The sequence below is a fragment of the Squalius cephalus genome (assembly GCF_949319135.1).
Source record: "Squalius cephalus genome assembly, chromosome: 16".
NCBI lineage: Eukaryota > Metazoa > Chordata > Actinopteri > Cypriniformes > Leuciscidae > Squalius > Squalius cephalus.
The window spans coordinates 12,851,680-12,876,400 of record NC_137137.1 but is presented as its reverse complement, the minus strand read 5'-3'; the positions used below and the strand labels follow the sequence as shown (position 1 = coordinate 12,876,400).

The window sequence follows — 24,721 nt, the reverse complement described above, 5'->3', positions numbered from 1 at the left end:
CATCACCACAACGACGTGCGCATGGTGCGCATCTCCCCATGTAGACCTAGGCCCGTTTCATTAGATGAAAGGGGTTTTACACTGTCATGGAGAGGGTATGGCTTAAAAGTCAAAACAGTAACCCTGATATTTACTAATGTAATGTGTGTTTACGTATGAATACAGATAACTATTTTTTGGTACTGTTTGTAATGATCCTACTTGTGATTTTCATGAATCATTCGGTTTATTTGTCCTCTGTCGCCACCTTCTGTTGAATGAGAGAACTTGCATAGAATCATTTGTGCACTAGTGCTCGTTGATCACGGATCAGAAACACTTAAGCCTGCGATAGTTTCAAATTAGTGGAAGGACAATTGTCAAAAATGACACCGTGTTTCTTATACTTCTTATATTTATCAAATTTACATTTCAGATAAATATTTCTTACATAAAACATTGTTTAACTCTATCATTTCCAACAAGCTCTGCCACATATTTAACATACATTCAAATTAATAAATAATGACAGAAAGATATTATACAGTGTTTTAGAGTGTTAAAGAGTTCCCAATCCATTTGTTACAAATGACAAATAAGGAACCCCCGATATGCATCCGAGAGATGGAATTTGTTTTCAACATGACGCTCAAATGATCTGAGGCTGATCCAGCTGATCAACTCGCTTTGCTTCACCCAGCACAATGAATATGGTGACACCAATGATGTTCACCAGAGCCATGATGGAGAACACAGTGTCCCAGGAACCTGTCATCTCAATGATGTAGCCAGTCATGTACACCATCAGCAAACCTGTGAAATACAGTATAAGAGCATATGCTATGGGCAATTACAATTAAAAGTGCACAGGACTTGAATGTGAACTTACACAATTGTGCAGATTAAAAGATCACTTTCACTATTTACATTTTTCAAATATTTAAACAGAATTCAGATTGTGTACACTGACCTTATCAAAAAAGTATTTCTACGATTTTAAACTAATACTCCTAGTATGGGCACATTAATATCCAGTGGACTGTATAGTCTGTTTACATGTAATTGGTTTTATTACAGATAAATGGATTATAACTCACCAGAAAAAGCAGAACATGTGTTCATAACCCCTGTAAGAAATAGAGCGACATATTAAGAATAACACCTGAAACATAACATTGTGCTTTAATTAATAGACATAAATAAATGGACTTACCAAACAGGGCTCCTGCGCACGACGGTGCCAGGTCATGCACATTCACGGACACCCCACTTCACAAGAAAAGACACACACACAAAAAATATACCACGCTGTACATATTCAGTGTATATAATCAATGCTGTTGTTATAAGATCAAGTTTTGGATATGACAGTTCATTCTAACCTATTATTAAAGGTGGACAGCCCAACAGCCAGAGACACGCAAACAACAGCCTGGACAAAATTGTTCGTCTTACAGAGAAGGAAGATGAACACACTGGCTGCTCCCATAGCACAGAACTACACAAGCATGTTTTAAACAGACACACACAAACACAATAAACACAATTATGATGCAAAATATGAATTATGCTCCAATTTTTGTATTTTTTTTTTAAATGCTAACAAGCATCTGTCATTACTGAAGCCACTTTTTCAAAACTCTTTATACAGTACAGTCTGCAATACCAACATGAATCTTGGCCAAGCAGTTAATCTCACCTCCAAAGCTCACTCAGCCCAAAACACTATATGTGTCAAACTAAGCTCGTTCCACCCAAACACTGAATTCTCATTTGTCACATAACACACTGACCTAAAAACACCAACAGAGAGCATTACATAAATGATGAACTCTTATATTTTAAGTTTGAATGATTTTCCACATAAATCAGTATTTCATTATATAGGATTAGAATAACATCTTTTCATTTTACTGACTGTATTACAGCATATGTAACAAAGAATAAATGAGAAATGTCGCAATTAGTTTTTTTCTATATCTTTACATATAATTTACATGTGAAAAATAAAAAGTTGGAAAAAAAAACATCAACAAGTATAATCACGTATGTGCAGTATTTGAGTCCAAGTTGCTTTTTTTGTTCTAGTGATGTTTTCAGCGGCAAGTTTTATTTTTGTTCCCAGAACGTTTTCCTAAAAGGTTAGGATAACATTCGCTAAAAACATTACGTTAGAACATTATCCCCTAACAAAGTTTTTAGCAGGAGGTTTCCAAGCAGTGGACAAACTGGACAAACAGCATTACCAGCTTCACTTATTACTAACCAGTTTGACTTTATTTCTGTTGTATGTCTACAGAAGTTCTTATTGATCAGGGTCCAGTGCCCACTGGGAAACCTCCTGCTAAAAACTTTACAAGAATGGTAAAGGATAATGTTCTAAAAATCTTCGAAAAATGTGTTGCAAATAGTGATTTGCAGATGGTGAAATATGAATGACAAAAGTGTTCATGGATTTTGGCAAACGTGGTCATTGAATGCATATTGTATGAAAGCAATGAAAAATAATTCACAGTTTGGTATAGATAAGACCTCTGTTTCGCTAAGTGTCTGCAGGGGTTTGAAAATGTGACTTCAGTTTTGACCAATGCAAGAAAAAACTATTGTAATTGTGCAGTTTATCAGGGCATAGCTTTGAGTTTAATCTCAAAGTTCATAGCTGTTGTTGTGTTACCTGCATCAGTTTCCTTACAGTTGCTGTCCCACAGCCTGATATAAAGACATAAAAAGTGACTTATTACAGAAATATATTTCATTATGATTACTTACAGAAACATCAGGGTCAACCAGAAACTGTTAGATGTTTTTGTCAACCTGATCCCATGTGAAAATGCAACTATTTTGTATGAATTTCATATGAACTCAGAAAATTCGATTTTTAGAAAAAAGAAAGCAGGAAGGTCCATTACTTAACCTAACAGTCACTGGGGTGCAAGAAGATCATAAGAAAACGTACAAATGAGATCAAATTAATTTATGCAAATTAAGCGTCAATTCACTAAATTGTAGAATATAAGAGAGTGTAGATTTTGTTCACCTTGCCTAATGAGATGATCAGAGATAGAGCCTCCAAATAGTGAAGTGGGCAGTGCCACAAACCAAGGAATCACATTAAACACCCAATCCTGTCAGCAAACAAAACAGATTTAGCAAATGACAACATTAAACGACCAAAACAGGAAAAACTCAGCAATATAGAGTTAGAATTGTCACTAACATATTAACAATAACAGCACTGGTAATCAAACTGGAAGTGTAAATACAAACAAGAAGGGAAACAATCAGTAAAACCGACAAATGTGCAATGACTGGGGTACCTTGGCATGAGGAAACATGTCTTTGAAATAGGTTGGTAGCCATGATATGAGGGTGTAATAGGTGCTACTAAAGCATAGATGAGAAATGATCATGGCCCTAAAACACACACACAAACACATGCAATTAGCAAATGTTAATATCTATCTATATATAAACTCAAATAGAAATACATGTTTCTTTGAGTTTGGAACCAGTTAACATTTTACATTTTCGAGTGCCCTAAAAATTAGACATCATGAGGGGAAGCCCTGGAAACTCTCTCCATCAGTTTTTATTTATTTCACCTTTTTCAGGAAAATGACACAAAACAAAATGGAAAACCGAACATAACAATGAGTTAATGTAGAGAGTAAAATGAGGGACAAATGTTTATGTTTTGAACCTCACCAGACACTAGGCTCTCTGAAGAGATGCAGCCAGTTGACCCTAGAGGATTCAGGAATGCAATTGTTGCTGATCCAGAGCGAGTCAAAGGAAAAATCTGGACCTGTGACGAACAAACAAACTGACACATTTAAAACTGTAAGATGTAACAAACACCATTTCTGAAGACAGCGTAACATGATTAAGATATAGCAGGAACCTCAGTACAGAATAATTTCATGGTGCTGCATGGTGAGTCAGATGTTTAAAAACACGGTGTTGTGAAATTACACCGGCAAAAAAAAGGTCCAATTACTCTATCCACACAGTTGCTATGGCGAACACCAATACTGATTGTTTCTGATTCACTGCAACTTCTCTAAGAGACTTAATTATACCAATTCTGACCTTTAAAGCAATAAAATAGCACTAACCAATCAAGAATGCTACTTAATTTAAACATGTAAAGGATCATATAAAGATACCTTGGAGAAGGAATTTCCATACACAAAAGGTCCAGCAAAAAGCAAGGAGGCCAGCTCCATAAAACACACTCTCCCATCCAAACCAGTCCAGCATCAGGGAACCCACACCTCCAACCAGCATCATCCTGAGAGAGAAACCATGAACAGTATGGAACACTTAAGTTATGTTATTCCAGAGGTGCTTGCATAAAATAGTGCTGATCAAGAATCAGTTTTATTTTACACTTTAAAAAAAATAGAAACAAGTTTCTGTGGACAAAAAAGGGAATGACCGGGAATAGCCGGTTATTAGTCTCACCCTAGGTAGCACCCACAGGCCAGACAGCTCATCGAAAAACCTCTCTCTCCCTCTGTCACACGCTGAGCGCAGACACTGACAAGAGAAGGGTAGTGAACCCCTAAAAACAGAGATAGCATAACTCACAATCATGTGCTAATGAGAATTACTCTGTGACATGCAGTAGAAGTAATGGTCACTTTGAATTCTTTTTTGCCTTTAAGTTTCTTAAAGGGGTTATGGAAGCCCATTTATGCCACATAAGAAAAAAACATGCTTTGATAAATTACAAATATGACAAAAAGTCATAATAATAATAATAATAACAACATTAAAAAAAAATCACAATTATGCAGATGCTAAGTCATAATTACCGGATAAAATGTCAAAATTATGACATCAAGTCAAAATTTTGAGTTAAAGGGATAGTTTACCCAAAAATTTAAATTCTTTCAATAATTACTCACCCTTTCAAGACTTTCGTTCATCTTGAGAACATGAAGATATTTTTGATGAAATCTGAGAGCTTTCTGTGCCTCTTGTTTTAATCAAAATTATTCAACCCCTATTGCAGATCAGATTTATAGGCAATTTACAGCTGTTTGCAATGACCATATCAAACAAAATTAATTGAAATAGCTCAACACAACAAATGTTTCAAGTGGTTTCCCCAAATTCAACAGAAAATTTCGACTGACTTCCGCAGTCTAAAAATGATTCAACCCCTTCATGGCAAGCATCTTTAGTACTTAGTAGAACACCCTTTTGCTGTTATGACCGGCTGCAAACGAGATGTATAACCAGACACCAGCCTTTGGCAGCGTTTCAGAGGAATCTTAGCCCATTCCTCATGAGCAATGGCCTCCGATTCAGTCATATTCTTGGGTCTGCGTGCTTCAACCATCTTCAAATCCCACCGGAGATTTTCTATAGGGTTCAAGTCAGGTGACTGTGATGGCCACTGTAGTATCTTCCAGGACTTCTTCTGCAACCAAGCCTTGGTGGAATTTTGGATCATTGTGCTGTTGGAAGGTCCAATGACACACAAGCTTCCTCACTGATGGCATGACATTTTCTCCTAGGATTTCCTGATACTTCAATGAATCCATCTTGTCTTCCACACACTGCAGGTTTCCAGTGCCAGAGGATGCAAAGCAGCCCCAGAGCATCACAGAGCCACCATCATGCTTAACTGTAGGCAGAGGCATATGCTTCATTCTTCTTCCTCCAGACATACCGCTGATCCATAGGGCTGAAAAGTTCCAGTTTTGTTTCATCGCTCCACAGAACAGAATCCCAAAACATTTGTGGCTTATTTATATGATTTTGAGCACTTTTCTTGTGCTTTTGGGTCAAGAGGGGTTTATGTCTTGGAGTTCTTGCATGCGTTTAGTACGCACCTTACTGTGCAAGCTGAAACCTCAGTGCCTGCTGCCACCAAGTCTTGCTGCAGGTCTTTTGCCGTCACTCGAGGGTTTTTCTGAACCTGCCTTCTCAGAAATCTGGTTTCAGCTGTTAATAGCTTCCTTTTTCTGCCCCATCCAGGTAGTGTAACCACCGTTCCTTTAACTTTGAACTTGCGAACTATACTTCCAGCGGTGTCTCTAGGAACATTTAGTGCCTTCGCTATCTTTTTTTATCCTGTTCCTTGTTTGTGAAGGGAGATGATATCTCTCTTAACTTTTTGGACCATTCTTTTGAACTCAACAAACCTAGCCAGTTCAGATATTTCATGTGTTCTAGCACAAGATCACCTGGTGCAACTAATGCAGCCCTGGATTATTTGCATCAGGTGTGCTTGAGACAACACCTGGAGCCAGTTCCATAAACCTGTAAGATTAGTCTTACAAGTTAGACATCAAATTTGTTTCTGTAAGACTGTCCATAGCTTTTTTAAAGCAGTTACATAAAAACGTAGATTAGTCTAATCTGATACCGAAAACTAAGACTGACTGCCCCTGACTAACTGCTAGTTGGTCATACTAGAACTTAAGACACTGTCTTAACATAACGGCTATATTTATGCAACCGGCATTGTTTTTATTTTCAACAGTAATTTTCAGTTGATTTTGGGGAAACCACTTGAAACATTTGTTATGTTGAGCTATTTCAATTACTTTTGTTTGATTTGGCCATTGCAAACCAAATTTTGCCAATAAACCTGATTTGCAATGGGGGTTGAATAATTTCAAATACAACTGTTTATATATATATATATTATATACAATTTACTAAAAGCTTTTTTTCTGATGTGGTGAAAATGGGCTTCCATTAGGCACAGATGGAATGTAAGTGAATGTAAAAAATATGTGTTGTGCAAAATGAACTAACGAAATTAGTCAGGGTGAGCTGATTCTGATTAAACTCAGACCCACCCTAGTAATCACAGCCAATGCCCCCAGCAGCCAATCTCACAGACATACTGGCTGAAATCTCTAGTTCAAACATGTAGACAGATTTTTCTCCCTTAACTCCTCGACTGTCTCCCACAGTGCTCTCACCTTGCATTACACCCAATAAAAACCTGGTCACTATCATGGTAACAAGAGGTCGGGGTCCAATGTTGGTCAGAAGGGGGGTGATAGCTGTCATAACAGCCCATGAGGAGGTGGACAGCAGCAGTACTTTCTCTCCTCCTATCCTGTAAAAACAATGTTATTCATCATCATCTACCACTTGCCATAACTGATCTATGACCTGTGGGCTACACAAAAGCACTCACCTATCACTGGCATGGCCACCAAGGACCTGAGTAAAACAGTAACCCCAGAAGAAAGCACCCAGCACCATGCCAGTCTCAGTCTTGCTCCATCCAAATTCTTTTGCCATGGTAACAGCACAGATTGGCATGGCCATCCGTGACCAGTAGAGAAAACACGTGACCAGCAGCAGCATCAGGGTCCACGTCCGCGCCAGTGTCCTGCAGCGGGTGGGACGTTACATTTACAACAGTCTATCTCAATCAGGTGTCTCACTCTGTAAACACGCAGTTACTAATGTTAATTTAATTGACATTGAAAATTAGCCCATGATTTACTCACCCTCAAGTCATCCCAGACAAATAGTTATATTAATTAATATAAATGTCCTGACTCCTCCAAGCTTTATAATGGGAGTGAATGGCTGGAAAAAATTTAAAACCCAAAAAAGTGCATCCATTCATGATAAAAAAAAAAAATACTCCACACGGCTCCAGAGGGTTAATAAAGGCCTTCAGAAGCGAAGCCATGGGTTTTTGAAAAATACCCATATTTATAACTTTATAATCTAAAATAACTAGCTTCCGCCAGATGACCGTACGCATACTACGCAAATTGACTTGCGCCACAAGAGTAACCTGTGACACATGTATGATGTAGGAGGAGTATCGTAAGCTTAGACGCCTCTCACGGTTCAAACAAATAGGGCTGTGCAACAAACTGAAGCTCCTCTTCTATATACGTTGTGCGTCAGGTCAGGGGTTAGTCTTCCACCGTAAATCGATGTGTATGGTTGTCTGGCGGAAGCTAGTTATTTTAGATTATAAAGTTATAAATATGGGTATTTTCCTTACACAAACACATGGCTTCACTTCAGAAGGCCTTTATTAACCCCCTGGAGTAAAAGTGGAGCACTTTTATCATGGATGGATGCACTTTTTTGGACTTCAAATTTTCTCCAGTCATTCACTGCCATTATAAAGCTTGGAAGAGCCAGGACATTTTTTAATATAACTCTGATTGTATTCGTCTGAAAGAAGAATGTCATATACATCTAGGATGACTTGAGGGTGAATAAATAGAAATCAGGGGCTAATTTTCCTTTTTGGGTGAACTAGACATGAAAATTTAAAACCTAAAATTTAAATTCCCATGAAAATACGTGAGATAGCTTGATGAACACAGATATATTATCGCTATCATGTGTTTGTCTTCATGTTTCTTCAGTCAAATGTCTCTATTTGCATGTTATTATATCCATATTGGCATTTCCTGAAAGGTCGTAAGTGAATGTCTTCTATGAATCTCACTTATGGACTTTCTGCGCGAGGTATGAATCAGTATAGGCCTACTGGGCTTCCAGTATGAATGAAACAGAATTGACATGAGAGTGTTTAGCGCTCCATATCGCTATCATCTCCCCATTTTGGGTAAAAATAGAAAAATAAAGTGCTTTGTAACGTAGTTACTTGAGTAGTTTTTAAGCAAACTTATTTACTCTTACTTGAGTATTATTTTTCAGTTCTTCTACTTGTACTCAAGTAAATTATTACTTAAGTAGCAATACTTTTACTTAAGTAGCCTACAATTCTTTTCACCACTGGATGGAATCCAGCTAATTCAGAACTGTGGTCACACCTGCTAACAACTTAGTTTGTTATTTTCTATCAACTCAGCAACAACAACAAAAAAGAAACTTCCTTTTACTTTCAACTGCATTTATTTACAGCAAATTTCTTAACGTGGAAATATCTGAAATATATGAGCATTAAAAGATTCAACAACTGAGACATAAACTGATCCAATTTCAGACATTTGACGAACAGAAATGGAATAATGAGCATGAATCACATTGTTTAAACCCTTTCGATATGTAAAGGTTATTTGGATTTTTGTTTTTGTTTTTTTTGTATGTTTAAAATGCAGTAAAAAGGACAGGACAGGACTCAATTACTCAAACACATCCACCAAAAACTTTATCAGGGGACCGCAGTGACAAAGTAGAATCTTTTCTATAATGCAACCGTTGCCAGGAAGCGAAACTACCAGGAAGGAGGATGGAGGAGAAGAAAAAGCGATGTGTATTTCAGTGCCCATTGACAACTAGCGCTCATCATACGAGAATGCCGCTCGTGTTTTATTTACAGCAGAAAATGTTGCCAAGATATCATTAACGCACAAATACGAGTGTTGTTTAAAATAGTTTTTTTTAATCTCCGTTAATAAGCAAGTTTTATCATACCTTGGCCATACTGTCGTTGTTGTCTTGTCGTTAATTTGCATTATCTTTAACCCGGACGTGTAGCACACATTTCTGCAAGGTGTTTTCACAAAGTCCACTGGTGGGTTGAGACGGTCCGCTTCTTGCTCATCAGCCATTCAGTCCAATTGAGTATGAACCGGACACTGAACACCGGCTCTTTACCGATCAGGAAAGTTTACAATTGTTTATTCAGATAAGCAACGCATACGAGGCGGAGACGATCTCGCCACACCTACATATTTTGAGGTGAAACTGAGTTACGATGGAGGAATGTGGTCATACTTGTACAATTGATGACGCAAGACGACAATAATCAGAAACCATCTAGTCAAGCATCATCATTCTGTACTAAAAATATCGATGTGCGAATCTGGAGGTTCAACCTTATAAATGTGAATAATAATATAACTCAAGTAAGCAAATATACTGTGAAATCAACTTTTTCCTCAAACAAGCAGTACAAAATATGAACAAAAATTAGAGACAAAAATGAACATAAGGCAAATGCTTTAGGTTAGTAATAACATCATTTGTTGTTTTGTAATTAAAATAGCTCATATCATGGAGGTCTAAAACATTTACTTACTCAATATTACAACCATCTGTAGCTGCTCATAAATTAAATAATAAATGAAGCTATTGGATTCATGATAAAAGTAGTTAAATTACGTCAGTTTCCAGTGCAATAAATCTGATGATGTTTTCTTTCCAACCAGGAGCTGATATTTTCCTCAAACACAGCCTAAAACAAGCATGAGGACACAGTATTGTATATGAAAAGAGTGAAGAGCATGGAAAAAAAAAAAGACACAAAACACAGATGACATGACAGACTGAAAATGATGAAAAATAATACCAAACAACATTACCATAGGAATATTCCTGTTCTTCAGAAAATAGGCTACCAGAATAATAAATGGTAGATTGAAATAACATCTAGTTTTACTGTTATTAATCAGTATAGTTTTGTTTGAAATAAAATCATATACTGTTGCTTAAATTACTTTTTTATAGAGGCATCAAGAAAAAAAAGCATTATATATATATATATAGAGAGAGAGATTTATATTTGCCATCCAGTCACTGACCGTTCATAAATAGAACAAAAAAATGTCCATGTGAATTACAGTCTCTACTTGGGGTCCTCAATGGTGCCCTTGCTAAGGTCTGTCATTCTGGAGTATTTCACTTTTTTCTGGTCCAGTTCGTTTTGAGCCCACAGTAAAAGCTTCAGCAGCTTTGCTAATTTTGGAGTAGATTCCCTGTTCTCATAGTCTAGAACAGCCTGGTTTACCTCGCTCCACACCTATAGAGGGAGACAGAACCCAGCATTAAGGAAGGAGGTACAAGAGCAGAATTTACACTAGATACGCATACTGTACATAAAAAGGAGAATCGACTTTCATGGAAACGAGGAGCACTAAGCCATTGTGATGGTTACGTTCTACACAAATAAACACACATACCTTCTGCCTCTGCATCATGTTGAGCAGGTCTCCAAACGGCGATTCTTCAGGGTTGTCAAAGGCGAGCAGTGCCAGTGTCCGCTCCATCTCAGTGAGACATTCTCTGCTCTCCTCTCCCTGTTCGGCCAGCTGCGACTGCGCAAACTCCAGCGCTGCCTCAGTCTCCCGCAAACGGATGAGCTCAATCAGATGCTGCTGCTACAAAAGTTTTACAGTAAAGGTTGAGTTAGGATTTTTCTTTTCAGTACTTTTTTGTCTTCTTATTTGAAACAAGAGGCCTTCATGAATACATTTGCTTGTGCATTGTGAAAAAACGCAACGTCCATGGATTTTGTCATGGTTTGCTTTGGCTCTGTTCCTCTACAACGCTCTGCTAGACATCTCCCTCCCTCCCATCATGTCCATATGAGGTCAGATGTTTACCTGAAGGTGAAAGTAGAGGTATCGATTGGTGTCAAGCAGCTCGGGGTGGAGGCTGTTAATGAGAGCAATGGCTTCCTGGATCTGACCTTTCAGAACCATTTCCCTGATCTTTATCCTCTCATCAAGAGAGTCCAGATCCACGTTCGGCTCAATCCCGGATTCCATACGGAACTTCTCTGCAGCCTCTTTAAATCCCTCTGTGGAATAGAAACATGATCATAGGGGCAGTTTATGCATTTTATTCAAAATACAAAAAATACAGTAAACAAAATCATAATGTAAAGTCATGTAATGTGAAAAAGCCACAGGTTAGCGCAAATACATTTATTTTAATTTACACATATCTGTTTATTTGACTTGAATCAAGTATTGTACTATACTATAAAATAATGCTGACATACCTGTTACTAGATAGTTCATGATGAGCCTGTTCATATCCGCCCTCTGAATGTGCACATTATTCAGTTTATCCAACCATTCCTCCTTTGTAATATCCTCAGGCTTTTCTGAATAACTCATCATAGATATGCTGTGGTAGACATGACATGCAAAAACAACAAACATCATTTTGCACACATCCAATATAAAAATGCACATGTAACGTAGCCTACTCACTTTTAAAAGTAATTGTCAGAGAGAAAGTTTGATTCGTTTTTAGTGCACGCTGGGTCTGGCTGTCCATGTTATCAAAAACCAAAACAAAAAAGGAAACCTAGGTTTACTTTTAATTAATCTAAGATTACGATGTTGGAGTTTGACGGTAAATGAATGAACTGCACTGTGCACGTTCATATTTTCGCGGTGTTTCTGCTCCTAGACAGCACAACAGAGAAGCCAGCGGCTCACTGGCCAGCAAACCGCGTACGCGCCGTAAAAAATGTTGCAATGGTGACACTTATGCACCTGGTTGACAGGTTGTATCTATTTTGTTAAAAACTCGCCATTAAGGGATGAAATTAGCATAAAATATTTTCGCTTTTATCGGGGTACTAGAATAAACAAGCCCCGAGAGCATGAAAGACAACAGCGCGTGAGACTTGAAAACAGGATTGTTCAGCCATTTTCTGGCTATAACCTTTGCCAGAGATCACACATGAAAATAAAATAATACTAAATTGTATTAATTTTAACTGTTGTTCATTCGTGTTATTTGTTTTTCGCAAAATATGAAGAATGGTGATAAAATACTTACTGTTTACGATTATAAATAGCGGTGGGCCTCAGCGAAGATCACGCGATAGCAGAGCTCTTAACGAGACTTGAGGGGAGGTCAGTGATTGGTCAGAAAACTGACGTCACGGTTGCTGTGGCAAAGCTGGTAAGGTTGCCAGATCAGATTAAAAAAAGAAAATAGAAGGTTGCCAGATTTAGTTTGCTATTTACGGAACATTAATGTGAGAAACAATTTTTTTTTTTTTTTTTTTCACTTTTATTCGTTTGGATACTAAGAAAAATAAATAAATAAGAACTAGTCTATTTTAACTAGCCTATTTAATATACATTTCAGAGTGAGTTTAAAAGTCTAAAACTGTCTCTTGACTGACTAACTAAAATGCTTTTCTTAAATTCGGCATGAACTGAAAATTCACCTTATCTATTTTGAAATGCATGTTATAAATCTTTTTGTGAATAATTAATACGTGAATATGTTTTTTTTTTTTTTTTGTAATTGATCTCTTCATGTTTAATCAAAATGTCATAACTGGACCTTAGCAACAATGATTTAATATATTTTTATTGACTGTAACTTCTCCAGCAATTTTAGTGTTTTGTACATGAAGAAAAACAATGGCAACAACCTTTGATGGTTTACCTTTTCTTTAACCTTCCAAAAAAAAAAAAAAAAAAACAAGCTTGAATTTTTCCAATCCTCTTAATACTTATCTAACATAATTCTGTTATTGCAAAACAAAAATATAGGCTACAGGGCCAGAAAGATAATCGATTATGTCTCAGAGATTAGATGGGACAATCACCTTTATTATGAGGTCCAGATAAATCCCCCTATGAAGGGGGAGAAAGAGGGGGAGATTTATGTTGTCTACAATAGCAATCTATTGTTTATTTCCCTCCTTATAACATTAAAATGACAACAGCTGGTATTAATGTCTGCCATATGATGACCAGACGGAATGAGCCAATGAAAATGTGTTTGTCTTTTTGTGCTTTCAGGTTGAACCACACCATATGTTATTTTTCAGACAAACAGGTGATGCAATAAAATTGTATTTCATATTTTATGGTGAATGATTTTATCTATTTAGTTACTTATCAAATCAAATATATTTAATTTGTTAATCAAAGACTGGCATTCTGTAAACATTAAACATGGGGATTTGGAGGAATGAAAAGGAATGGCATATAGGTCTAACAGTTATGTCATTTAAAACCTGCATTTCATAAAAATATAAAGCTTTTCCAATGTTTCTGTGTGTCCCCTTAAAGGTCCAACAAAGAACTTATTTTCAAGAACCATTTTAGGGTTATTGAGATGGATACTTGGGAACTTGATGCTATTATTTATGTGTTTTGGTTTTCTGGGGTTTTTAAAGCACAATTTAGAACTATAGAATAAAATGTAATTTGTAGAACTTAAAATGTTTTGGTAGGCTATAAGGCTCTAAAACTAGTTTTGGTTATTTGTAACCTTTATTTTTATGCTATATTGGCATTAAAATAGCCTCTATTATTATGTTATGCCTATGTTTTTAATAGTGCATTATAGGCTAAATGACCAATTGCCAGTTCATTATTTAATTTGCCCTGTTTCAAAATCAGTAATAGGACTACTTTTATAATATACAACTCTTTTATTAGCCTATATTTTCAAAAATCAAGATCAAAACGTCCATATTTATTTTAAGGACTTACAAAAGCATAATTCCACAACAACTATAGGCTACTTAAACACAGGTGACAGACATTTTAACAATAACAAACAGTTTCACATTCCAGATCCTCTTGATGATAAAAAAAAAAGATTTATAAATCATTTATAAAGTCCATTTTTACATTTTATTAAGCCTACAGTGTTCATGTTACAATATTATTTACATTAAGCAAGAACTTGCATGTGTGCAATGAAATTATTTAATTGATTATTGTAGATCATATTACTCATAATTACATAGACCTAGTAAAAAAATTCAAAAGAAATAGCGCGCTGACATAAAGGCTTAATGCGACAGAAGGCCTATATGTGGTGTCATCATCATTATATTCTGCGTCACGTTCAGATGCTGCTCAACTATCCTCCGCATCTCCTTCAAAGCTCGAGCTTGCATCAGGATGTGGTTCTTGGCCAGGAGAAGTGTCGCTATCTTGGATAGTTTTTTCACATTTTGTTTCGGCGTGTATGGTATGACAGCTCGCAGGTCATCCAGCGCATCGTTGAGATCGTGCATGCGCTTCCGTTCACGAGTATTGACAAGTAGCCGCAGAGCTCTTTGCTTTTTGTTTGTCCCGCTGCTCGACTCCGAGTTTCCGCGAAACCCATTTTCCAGACACTGAAAACTTTTCCTTTCCGTCTCCGATGATGCGGTCTCTTCGATTACGCGATGGCCCGTGGTTAATTCCTCGGAGGGATGCGTGGGAACTCCTTCACCGAGGCTCTGGCTGCAGGGCGTGCAGCTCATGGAAGAGTAGACACAGACAGACAGTTCACAATCTTGTTCACCAACTGCCATTGGATACATTCTCCTGATGTTCATTCTGTTCGCAAATATGAATATTATTCGTCCACGTCCAACGTCCTTTGTCGGTAGAGTTTGTCGCATTACTGACGCCTATTTGACCTGTCGAAACTTTTGAAGGATTAACAGTCTGTCCAATCAGATCTCCGCGTCCCGCCACACAAACAGACAAACAGGTGCTGTTTTTATCAAATAGGGCGCTTATTGCTTCAAAACAGCCATGATAACAATCACAATATTACTTGATGTGGCATTTTGCTTTTATCCAAAAATGTACAGCTGAATTTAGGCTACAATAAGTGGCGGATTAAGACTCTTTGGAAACCTAGAGTTTAGCTTCACTCTCACGCGCGAGTTTAGCTCAACTTCCACTGGAATTCATTGAAAACACTCGCTCTGCTGCTCCGTGCCAGTGGACACGCTAGTGTGATGTGGGCGTTGAAATGAAACGCGCGTGCTCACGCAGTAGTTCGAATCTGGCGGTAGATCGGGCGTCCACAAAAAAAAAAAAAAAAAAATATATATAATTTTATATTTTTATATTAAAATATAATTTAATATTGTTTATTATAATAATGAAAATAATAAACTTTCAACAAACCATTCAGGGAATTTAGAACGTTCTGATGAAAGGGTTTATATATATATATATAGGCCTATATATATATATATATAGCCTATGCCTATATTCTAGAAATACGTTTGAGAATGAATCGCTTCGTTTTAAAAGAGAAAAAAAATATTTGCGTGGTGCCCCTGGGCACTTGCCCAATTGCCCATATGGTTAACCCGCCTATGCTAATTGGAATATTTTGGTGGGAAATGTCAAATGCCAGAAAAGAACTGTAGCCTACAGCCAAAATAAATGTAAAAGTAGCCTGACTTAGGCTATACTATTTTGCCCTGGTGATTTTTTTTCTCTAGGCTATATAATATTCGTATGCCATTTGTGAGAGATGGAAAAAACTTTGCTCTTGAAAATTGGGTCATCACGCCAAATTACTGGGTGTTAATGCATGCAAGAGAGTGCAGACATTTCCAAAAAATCTCCTTCTAAAAGTCAGGAAACTGGGTCACACACAAACACTGTTTTTGATAATGACAATAAGGTTATAGAATGCTAAAAGAAATTAACATGATTTAGGCTATTTTAGGAAAACTGTCTCCCCCCATAAAAATTGGCAGTATTCTTCCTGCACCCGAGAAACGCCCCAAACAAGTCTGATTAATTAGTCATCATTTACTGCAAATGAGCATGATTAGAAATTAGACCTACAGTACTGAAGGAATCATGTGTATGTGAATTGGGTTGATGGAAGGCAATCAAGTGTTTTGTGATAAGGGGAAACACATCCGTTTAATAAGTGAGAGTTGATGGCCTTATTTGTTTATTCTAATCATTTAAATGCAAACATGATTCCATAAACCATAAACATGTAAAATGAACTGAACTGAAAGGACTTATATTACAGTTTTTCTGAATTGCACATTGAAAAACACATTTCTCAAAACCTTAAAACCAAATCTTCAAACTACATTCAGTCAACATCTGACTCTTCTGGCAAAATCAAACAATTGCATTGAAACCATTTTATCTGCTCAAAATCAATTGATGCTTTCAGATCTTACGCACAGCCAGTCAAATTATAAACACGGTTAATAAAAAAGGTTTAAAAACTCTAATTGAAAAGCATGTTACAGTACACTCAAAAGAGTTGTACAACTGCAAAATCAAAGTCAATGAGAGATTAATTCTGCCTCAGCATCATGTCTTTGTGGACATTGACAATGTCGTCTCTTGTCAGGTTAAGGGAAAAACCCTCTGGTGTGCCGGATCCAGTTTTAACACTGTCCACACCTTGCTCTTTCTCGTCCTCCTCCTCGTCCACAACCTCTTACACATACTCTTGCTCTTCTCCCTCTCAGATTGTTTCCATCTGTTGTTTGTATCAACATTCAGTGCAGTCACCTATACTGAACTGGATTATAGTTGGTTTGATCACATCATAAGTGTGAACAATTTTGAGTAGTGTGTACACGATGACATCTGTGTTTTTATGGCAAGCCGTTTTAGCTTAAATTGTACCCAGCGTTACTCGTCGTAATTGCATTTTTACAAGTAAGAATTCAATTAGAGAGCTCTACAATTCAATTCTTACTAGTAGCAATTACAATTAGAGAGCTCTTTTTTTCAATTATTACTAGTAAGAATTACAATTACAAAGCTCTCTAATTCAATTCTTATAAGTAACAATTCCAATAAGAGCTCTACAAATGAATTTTTACTAGTCATATGTCTCCATTGACTTCCATTCATTTTTAATTACGGAGCTCTACAATTGAATTGTTACTAGTAAGAATTACAATTAGAGAGCTCTCTAATTCAGTTGTTACTAGTAAGAATGCAATTGCAGAGCTCTTTAATTCAATTACAGAGCTCTGCAATTATACATATCTTTAATTCGTTTTTTTTACTAGTAAAATTCAATTAGAGAGCTCTGTAATTGGAATTGTTACTAGTAATAATTGAATTGTAGAGCTCTCTAACTGGAATTGTTACTAATAATAATTGAATTGTAGAGCTCCGTAATTAAAAATGAATGGAAGTCAATGGAGACATATGACTAGTAAAAATTCATTTGTAGAGCTCTCTAATTGGAATTGTTACTAGTAATAATTGAATTGTAGAGCTCTCTAATTGGAATTGTTACTAATAATAATTGAATTAGAGAGCTCTCTAAATGGAATTCTTACTAGTAACAATTCAATTGTAGAGCTCCGTAATTAAAAATGAATGGAAGTCAGTGGAGACATATGACTAGTAAAAATTTAGAGCTCTCTAATTGGAATTGTTACTAGTAAGAATTGAATTAGAGAGCTCTGTAATAATTGAATTAGAGAGCTCTCTAATTGTAATTGCTACTAGTAAGAATTGAATTGTAGAGCTCTCAAATTTAATTCTTACTAGTAAAAATGCAATTACGACAAGTAACGCTGGGTACAATAAGCTAAAACACCTTGCCATATGTTTTAGTTGTGTTTAACTTTTACCTGCGTGTGTTTAACATTTTGTGGCACAAGTGCATCACAGTGATGTGTGTTTTAGTGAATGAGAATGTTTAGAGTTTTGCAAAGAGTACATGCGATTTGCAAATTAACTTGTTTAATATTTTACAGAAATAGTGATTTATTCGACAAACTGGCTCAGACAATGGGGTTTAGTGTTTTAGCAATTCAGAAAAACTGTAATTATCTACAAAAAATGGGATATTGGCAATGCAGGATAAGCAAACTAGATTCTTTAGATTCATTCTAAAAACATTTTTTATAATGTGTTTTCTGGGTGAACTTATAAAATAAAGTTGAACTACATAAATTTGATCAGCACTTAATTATCTTCAGCCAGACTTCAGATCTTCAGTGGACTGCACTTCAGTAAATGACATATGACCAGAAATATAGGCCTATCACATGACTTCCATCCTGTCAAACATAATAAAACAATAGGCATGGAGGGATTGTGGACACAATAAAGGAGATTCACCAATGAAATCACATGCATTTGCCAGCACACAGACACAAACACACCCTCTCATCATATTGATGATGACCTTTTACCTGAAAGTGCTTATATTTGGCCTTATTCAAATTCATCCCTTTTCGGTTGAATTAAATAATCTTAATGAAATGGGGGAAATGGCAGAAATAATAATATTTTAGCCCCCCCCCCCAATTAACAGACTCAGTCAAATTAAATGATATCAAATTTCTCAGTTGTGCTGAGAAATGTATCATAAACGTAATCATTAAACAAGGGCCAAAAAATGGAGCCAATGTGTTTACTTTAAGATTAGCCTTTATAATGCATGTCATCCGAAATGTAAAATGCTAAAATGTAACCATGTCTAAATCACAAATAAATCATAAAACCCATACATCATTTTAGTTTCTTATCTGGAACACATCTTTCCTCACATGGATCCTTCCCACTGCTGTGATCCACCCTGTGAAACCACAGATGCTGTAAGAGAGTCACACTTTATCACTCATCCGCAGATTCACACACTGGACGGTTGGCTGTGGGGAGACGGGGGTCCCTGAGTAGGAAGTGGGGTGAAAGTAAAACCCGTTGCTGGGCGACTGAATCATAGTTGCTATGGTGAACTTGAGTTGAGCAGCTGGTCCAATCAGCTGAGACATGTAGGGCAGAGTGGATCTCATACTGAAGAGAGTGATGTAGAAACACGTGGGAGGAAGAGAGGAAGGGAGAAGGAGAGTTGAAGTTAAAGAGGGTTGCAGAAAAGGAAGATTGACAGTAAGAGAGAAATAGAGGGAAGTTGCAGAAAATGATCGAACAGGATGAAAATAAGACAGAAAAGAAGGAAGATCATGAGTGAGGGAGAAAAAAAAAGTAGTTTTTTTTTTCCAGTGGATCCTTTTAAATCCATGTCTATACACTCAATTTATTTTCTGCACATTCATTTTCATTGTTGCTTCATTTATTTACACCCCCCCCCCCCCCCCCCCCCATTTGATTTAACATCAAATTAAAAACATTCTGTTCTAATTTATGATGTGGCCAAAACAATGGTTGATATTTTTGTATTTTGCCTTTTACATTTTTGATGTTTTGTGAATTGTTTCATACATATTTTCGTGATTTTACACAACTTTTTTTCTTATGTCAAATCAACTTAGACAATTAATGTGGTTCAGATTACATAATATTTTGAATTTATGTTGATTATCTCCATTATATAAACTAAATTTTTTATCATCAGTTAACTCAAAATTGTAAGGCAACTAGGTAACTTACTTTTTTAAGATAAACAAATATTATATATATTTTTTTACAGTCGGCCTATAATTGTTTGTAGGCTATAGGCCTAAATTTCCTGTTAAGTCAATATCAAAATCGACTAAATTTATCAAATACAGTAGCCAACAGTAGCCTATATAATCGTTTTCAAAACGAGCAGGTTTAAACGTCTTTTAATAATCCCTTAAAGAATATGGGGCGTCTTTGACCTCGACAGCAGGGTTAGATAGCCTATACATGACAGTAGAAGCAGGTGCAGGCAGTTACTTAAACTCAATGGGCTTTCTCAACTCTTATTCATCTACATTATCTTGACTCCTCGTCAATGACAAAGCCGCTAAATCGCGGCCCTGCCTCCCTCCTGCACTGACTTGCATGTGTTGTGCTGTCCTATGATGGAGAGGCCCGGTCGCGGCGTGGGGTGGACAGGCCGTTGAAGAGCAGGGACGCACGGGATGAATGGTCCGGTCCTTATTGTAATGCAAAGACAAAACTCCTCCCTTGCTCAATGGAGAAGGAAGTAGGCCAAAAATATCACTCGAGGGGAAGAATAAAACCGTTTTCCCGGTTGAACATCTATTCTTGGATTTTACACATTTACAGTCGAACTGAGGGGGATTGGAAATGAGGTGAATTTAAGATGGTGGATTACTGCAGCAAACTGTCAGGTCCATGAAATTGCACGTGGGTTATTATGGGCTTCCATGCTTACGAAATATTCAATTCCCTTTCCCACACTTGCTCTCATTTGGAGAAATTGGATGGGTCTATATTTGTTTACGATTCACAACTGTTTTACTATCATTTATGGAAACTCGCGCTACAAAATAATCCTGTTTAGGGCTATTTGGACTGCAACCAGGGTAGGCTATTGTTGTTTGGGATTTGACCTCCTATTAAAACTCGAGCCTTCTAATGAATGTCGACAAAAAGCGGTCTATTTGACTTATTTATCACTTTATTACAGATTTACTAGCCTAATGTTTAATATAGTTTGCGGTTAGGTGCGAAACTGTTGCGCGAGAGATGCTTTGACTGTACAATTGAAATCATTGAATAATTCGCACACGAATCTCATTAGCCTACAAATGTTTCGTATTTCTTTAGGAATATTAAGTCTAATATTTAGCTTACGTAGGCCTAGTTTAGACTTAATAGGCTATACTTCTTTTATAGGCTAATATAGCCTACATCCTTGATCCTTCCCTAAAAGCTCTGCGTGCCAACGCTATCTCACGACCAATTTGTACGAATTCGTACGAGTGATAAAAAAAGTGGCTAATTCGTACGAATTCGTACGACCTCACTCGTACGAATTTGATTTGTCTAAACACACGTGATGGGTAGGTTTAGGGGCGGGGTCAGGGGTAGGTCATTCGTATGAATTCATACGAATTGGCAATTCGTAAAATATGTACGATTTAGCAAAAATCGTACGAATTCGTACGAGTGAGATCGTATGAATTCGTACGAATTAGCCACCTCGTAGAATTCGTACGAATTGCCGTGAGATCAGGCTGTGCGTGCACTGCAGGTTTGAGACAGTGATCGCATATAATGCTCGCTTTCTCTGTTAAATCTGGAAATAAATCAGACAAAAGTATTCCATATGAAGTGACAAACCATGAACTGACCGTGACAGATATTGAAGAATGCTTGGGGCATTTATAGCCTGTAAGCTAGCCTACTAACAGCAGCAGTGGTTAGAACAATTTTGAGTAGCCTAGCTACAGCAACTCAACTGAATTTAAAGGGCACAAATGGCTCTCAGTCCTCCGAATGTCAGCCTCACTGGTTTTCAAGGGCATCGTACTGATGGAGATTTGGTTAAACATAGAGGAGGGGGCCTTCGGTGCGGGTCATGACGTCACCATGTCCCGATGTAATCCTCTCGCGCTTGAGTCCTATCAGCAGAGGAGGGCGAGCGCGCGGGGACGCGAGGAAGCACTAATCTCTCCAGAAGGGATCATCAGCGCAACTAAGGCGCAAACGAGACCCTTGAACACTGCAGCAGAAGTCGATTACGATGAAAACCTGGATACAATCAGTGTGTTTCAGCGATAAAAGACAGACGTGACCTCATTGCTCGTTGCGGGATGCAGGAGGGATACGGTGGCAGCTCAAAAGATGCTCGACGGAGAAAATGGAGCATCGTGTTTGCGGGGACTGTAGTGATGTTTCAGTCATTTTGCTTGTTTTGGAGGTGATATTATTTTGAATAAGGTTGGTTGACAGCTTTTTGAAAAATAGTTGATTGTTTATTTTGAGATTTTAAAAGTGTGTTGTTTACACTTGATGTAGTCTAAGGGATGCGCTACTGCAGAGGTCAGCAAAATGAGTGAGAATCATAACAATGCGCGCCCTTCGGACGGATGCTAGCCTATCTTCTTCATTGCATTCTGTCGCCTGCAATGCAATTCCTTGGTTTATTCGACACCGATTCATTCTTGATGTGCTGTATTTGGGGCATCGACATTCTTTTTGAATTCCTAACCGTACTGCCACTGAGGCACAAAAATCCCAGACACTCAAAAGAAGGAGGACAATAGCCATGGCTGCTTGAATTGAGGCTGCAGAATCATATAGGCTACAGACTCCCAGAGCAGCTCTTAAAGGGAGTGAATATAGGCCACTGGTTGGCCTGGTCTGCGCAAAATAGGCTGTGATTGGATATTTTACAGTGTTTCACGCGATATTGAAATAGAAAACATTATAGAAACATTATTGTGATGATTATTTTGACGTTTTTGTCGTCGGTGTGTTGTCAAAGCGCATTACGCCATCCCTCTTTGCGGTACTCTTTGAAGAGGAGCCTGCTCTGGTGTGCGCGCGTCATGGAGGGTGGTGACATGGGCCCGCCACTCTGCGTGTTCACGGCGGACCTTGATTTAATATCCATACAATTAAGGCACGCGGTGAATGCCAAGAGAGGGGCCTTAAAACAGCAAATCTGTCTCGTTTATAAAAATGAGCAGCAGCAGCAGCAGCACGAGTGATGCGCAGATCCGGAGTGAAGACTGCGCGGTTATTCTCTCGTAAAGTCACAGAGCTGAACAGGAACTGAGGCCGCTTGGGTTGCTGGCGCATGATAGGAATATTAATTTTGGGAGCTGACAGGAATGCGAAATTCCTCTTCTATTTCATAATATATTTTGAATTTCACTAAGTCTATTACCACTGCTAGTCTATATAATGTCATTTCCATAATAGTAAAAAAATAAATAGATTTAACACAGTTCAATTATTAGATGCTTAATTTGATAGGGATTTGCTGATGTAGACATTATTGCTCGAAGGAACAATGGGCACAAATATTCAGAACATCAGATAATGGTTTCTGTGGACATTTGGTTCCCATTGCAACTCAGAAAACGCCGCAAAACCGAAGTCAGCGATGCAGGTCAATATTCCAGCCTGAAAAAGAATGGCGAATCTGTCAGTATACCTGCATAATCATGTTTTGTGATCACTATTTGGTCATGTATTGGTAATGGTTTAAAAAAAACACAGGCCTCTCTGATTTTGTAATGGAGTGCACCTGCATTCAACTTGCATATTGGAATGTTTAGATAAAAATACTGCAAAACAGCTACTTAAACTCAGGAAGACATTATTGTGTATAACATTTAGTACAGGATTTATTGTTTTCAAATTGTGTTCACTGTTTTAATATAAACATTGCATCTTCTACCAAGACTTCCTTCCATGCTTTTTTGTTTGCCTGTCAATAAACCCTTATTGCAAATCTGTCACCTGTCTAGAAATTTTGCTTCAGGTTTATATTGCTGGCCTTCTCCCAGAACTCCACATAATCATCCTCTTGTATGGATGTGCTGGATGAGCACAACAATATGGCAGCCAATCTAGAGATTCTAAAGGAATGACAAGAATTTTACTTCCAGCGTTTTCAGTGATAAATTCATAATGTTCTTTATATGACCCAAAGGAAATCGCTATGCATGTGCCACACATGCCAAAGACCTAAGAGTTTGACCACAATGTACAGATACTCTCATTGGCCGTTTACTTGAATTACTGGTGTTCAATGTCAGCAGTCTGAGGAAGGGCCAGATGTGCACATGAATAAAACGGGCTACAAATTTTACACCATTCAACCTTTACTGTAAGGCTTACAGCACAATGCTTGTAGATAAACACTGCTCGCTCTCTTCAAGGCAAAGGCAAAGTTGGAGTGTGTAAAATATTCGTCGCATTGATAACTGAAAATGACCAATAACACAACCTTAGAATTTTGATGACAAAGATGAACCATTTTAAAATTTGGGCAAAACAAACATTTATAAAGCATTTTTGATTATATTGAGACCATGAGGGGATTACATTTGTCAACATTTGTTATAATTATCTCTATTTCTAAGCTTATTTTACAGTTTTCAGAAGGGACACTGGCATAAATATATATCCTGGGTTATTTTGAGATTAAAAAAAATAAACACATAACAAATATGTCCATCATTTTAAAGTTAAGCATGTTTATCCTGTGTTTGTAAAATATGCTTTCTTAACTTAAAATCGTTTCAGGTGGGTGTGAGCAGGTTAAAAATTGATACAGAACTCTTTGTTTTGTGCAAAACAATTAGCAGAGCAACAAAAGACAGTCTTTCCAACAAAAGCCAGTAAAAAGAACACCAATTACACCATATAATATTATTTTAATAATGAGCATGATCAAATCTAAGAACGTGATAGATAGTGACCTTCCAATACAATGCATATTCATTTCAGGGGTGACTTAAATGTTTGTCTTGTAACTCTTTTTTTAATATTTTTAGTATTTCATATATTTTTCATGAATCTTTTGTTATATGACTATAGAAATCTGAAACCCTCACACGGTTCAAGTCCGCTCTCCCACACACAAACACACAAAACAGCAAGCAGGTCCTAAAAAAATCACGCACAGAAACCATATACTC

General features: G+C 37.2%; 2 protein-coding genes across 5 annotated transcripts; both read right to left on the bottom strand.

Annotated features, from left to right (window-relative positions):
* Positions 1–382: 382 nt before the first annotated feature.
* Positions 383–9,642, bottom strand: slc17a9a (solute carrier family 17 member 9a). 2 transcript variants are annotated; one of them, XM_079897764.1, is made up of 13 exons: positions 9,364–9,642; positions 7,145–7,342; positions 6,924–7,063; positions 4,444–4,543; positions 4,146–4,270; positions 3,685–3,784; positions 3,297–3,393; positions 3,017–3,104; positions 2,654–2,688; positions 1,362–1,477; positions 1,193–1,248; positions 1,077–1,106; positions 383–792 (listed from the first exon to the last, which is right to left on the bottom strand). In XM_079897764.1, exons 1-13 carry the CDS (start codon positions 9,498–9,500, stop codon positions 629–631), a joined length of 1,386 nt encoding a protein of 461 aa, XP_079753890.1. In that variant the 5' UTR covers positions 9,501–9,642; the 3' UTR covers positions 383–628. The 2 variants fall into 2 exon arrangements, with proteins under 2 accessions (XP_079753890.1, XP_079753891.1); XM_079897765.1 differs by lacking the exon at positions 1,077–1,106 and having other exon boundaries at positions 589–792; positions 9,364–9,517.
* Positions 9,619–12,547, bottom strand: gid8a (GID complex subunit 8 homolog a; the record flags this gene model as incomplete). 3 transcript variants are annotated; one of them, XM_079897767.1, is made up of 5 exons in its annotated part: positions 9,619–10,690; positions 10,851–11,048; positions 11,274–11,470; positions 11,675–11,802; positions 12,466–12,547. In XM_079897767.1, 4 exons carry the CDS (start codon positions 11,793–11,795, stop codon positions 10,517–10,519), a joined length of 690 nt encoding a protein of 229 aa, XP_079753893.1. In that variant the 3' UTR covers positions 9,619–10,516. The 3 variants fall into 3 exon arrangements, with proteins under 3 accessions (XP_079753893.1, XP_079753894.1, XP_079753892.1); XM_079897768.1 differs by lacking the exon at positions 12,466–12,547 and adding an exon at positions 11,889–11,946; XM_079897766.1 differs by lacking the exon at positions 12,466–12,547 and having other exon boundaries at positions 11,675–11,837.
* Positions 12,548–24,721: the final 12,174 nt, after the last annotated feature.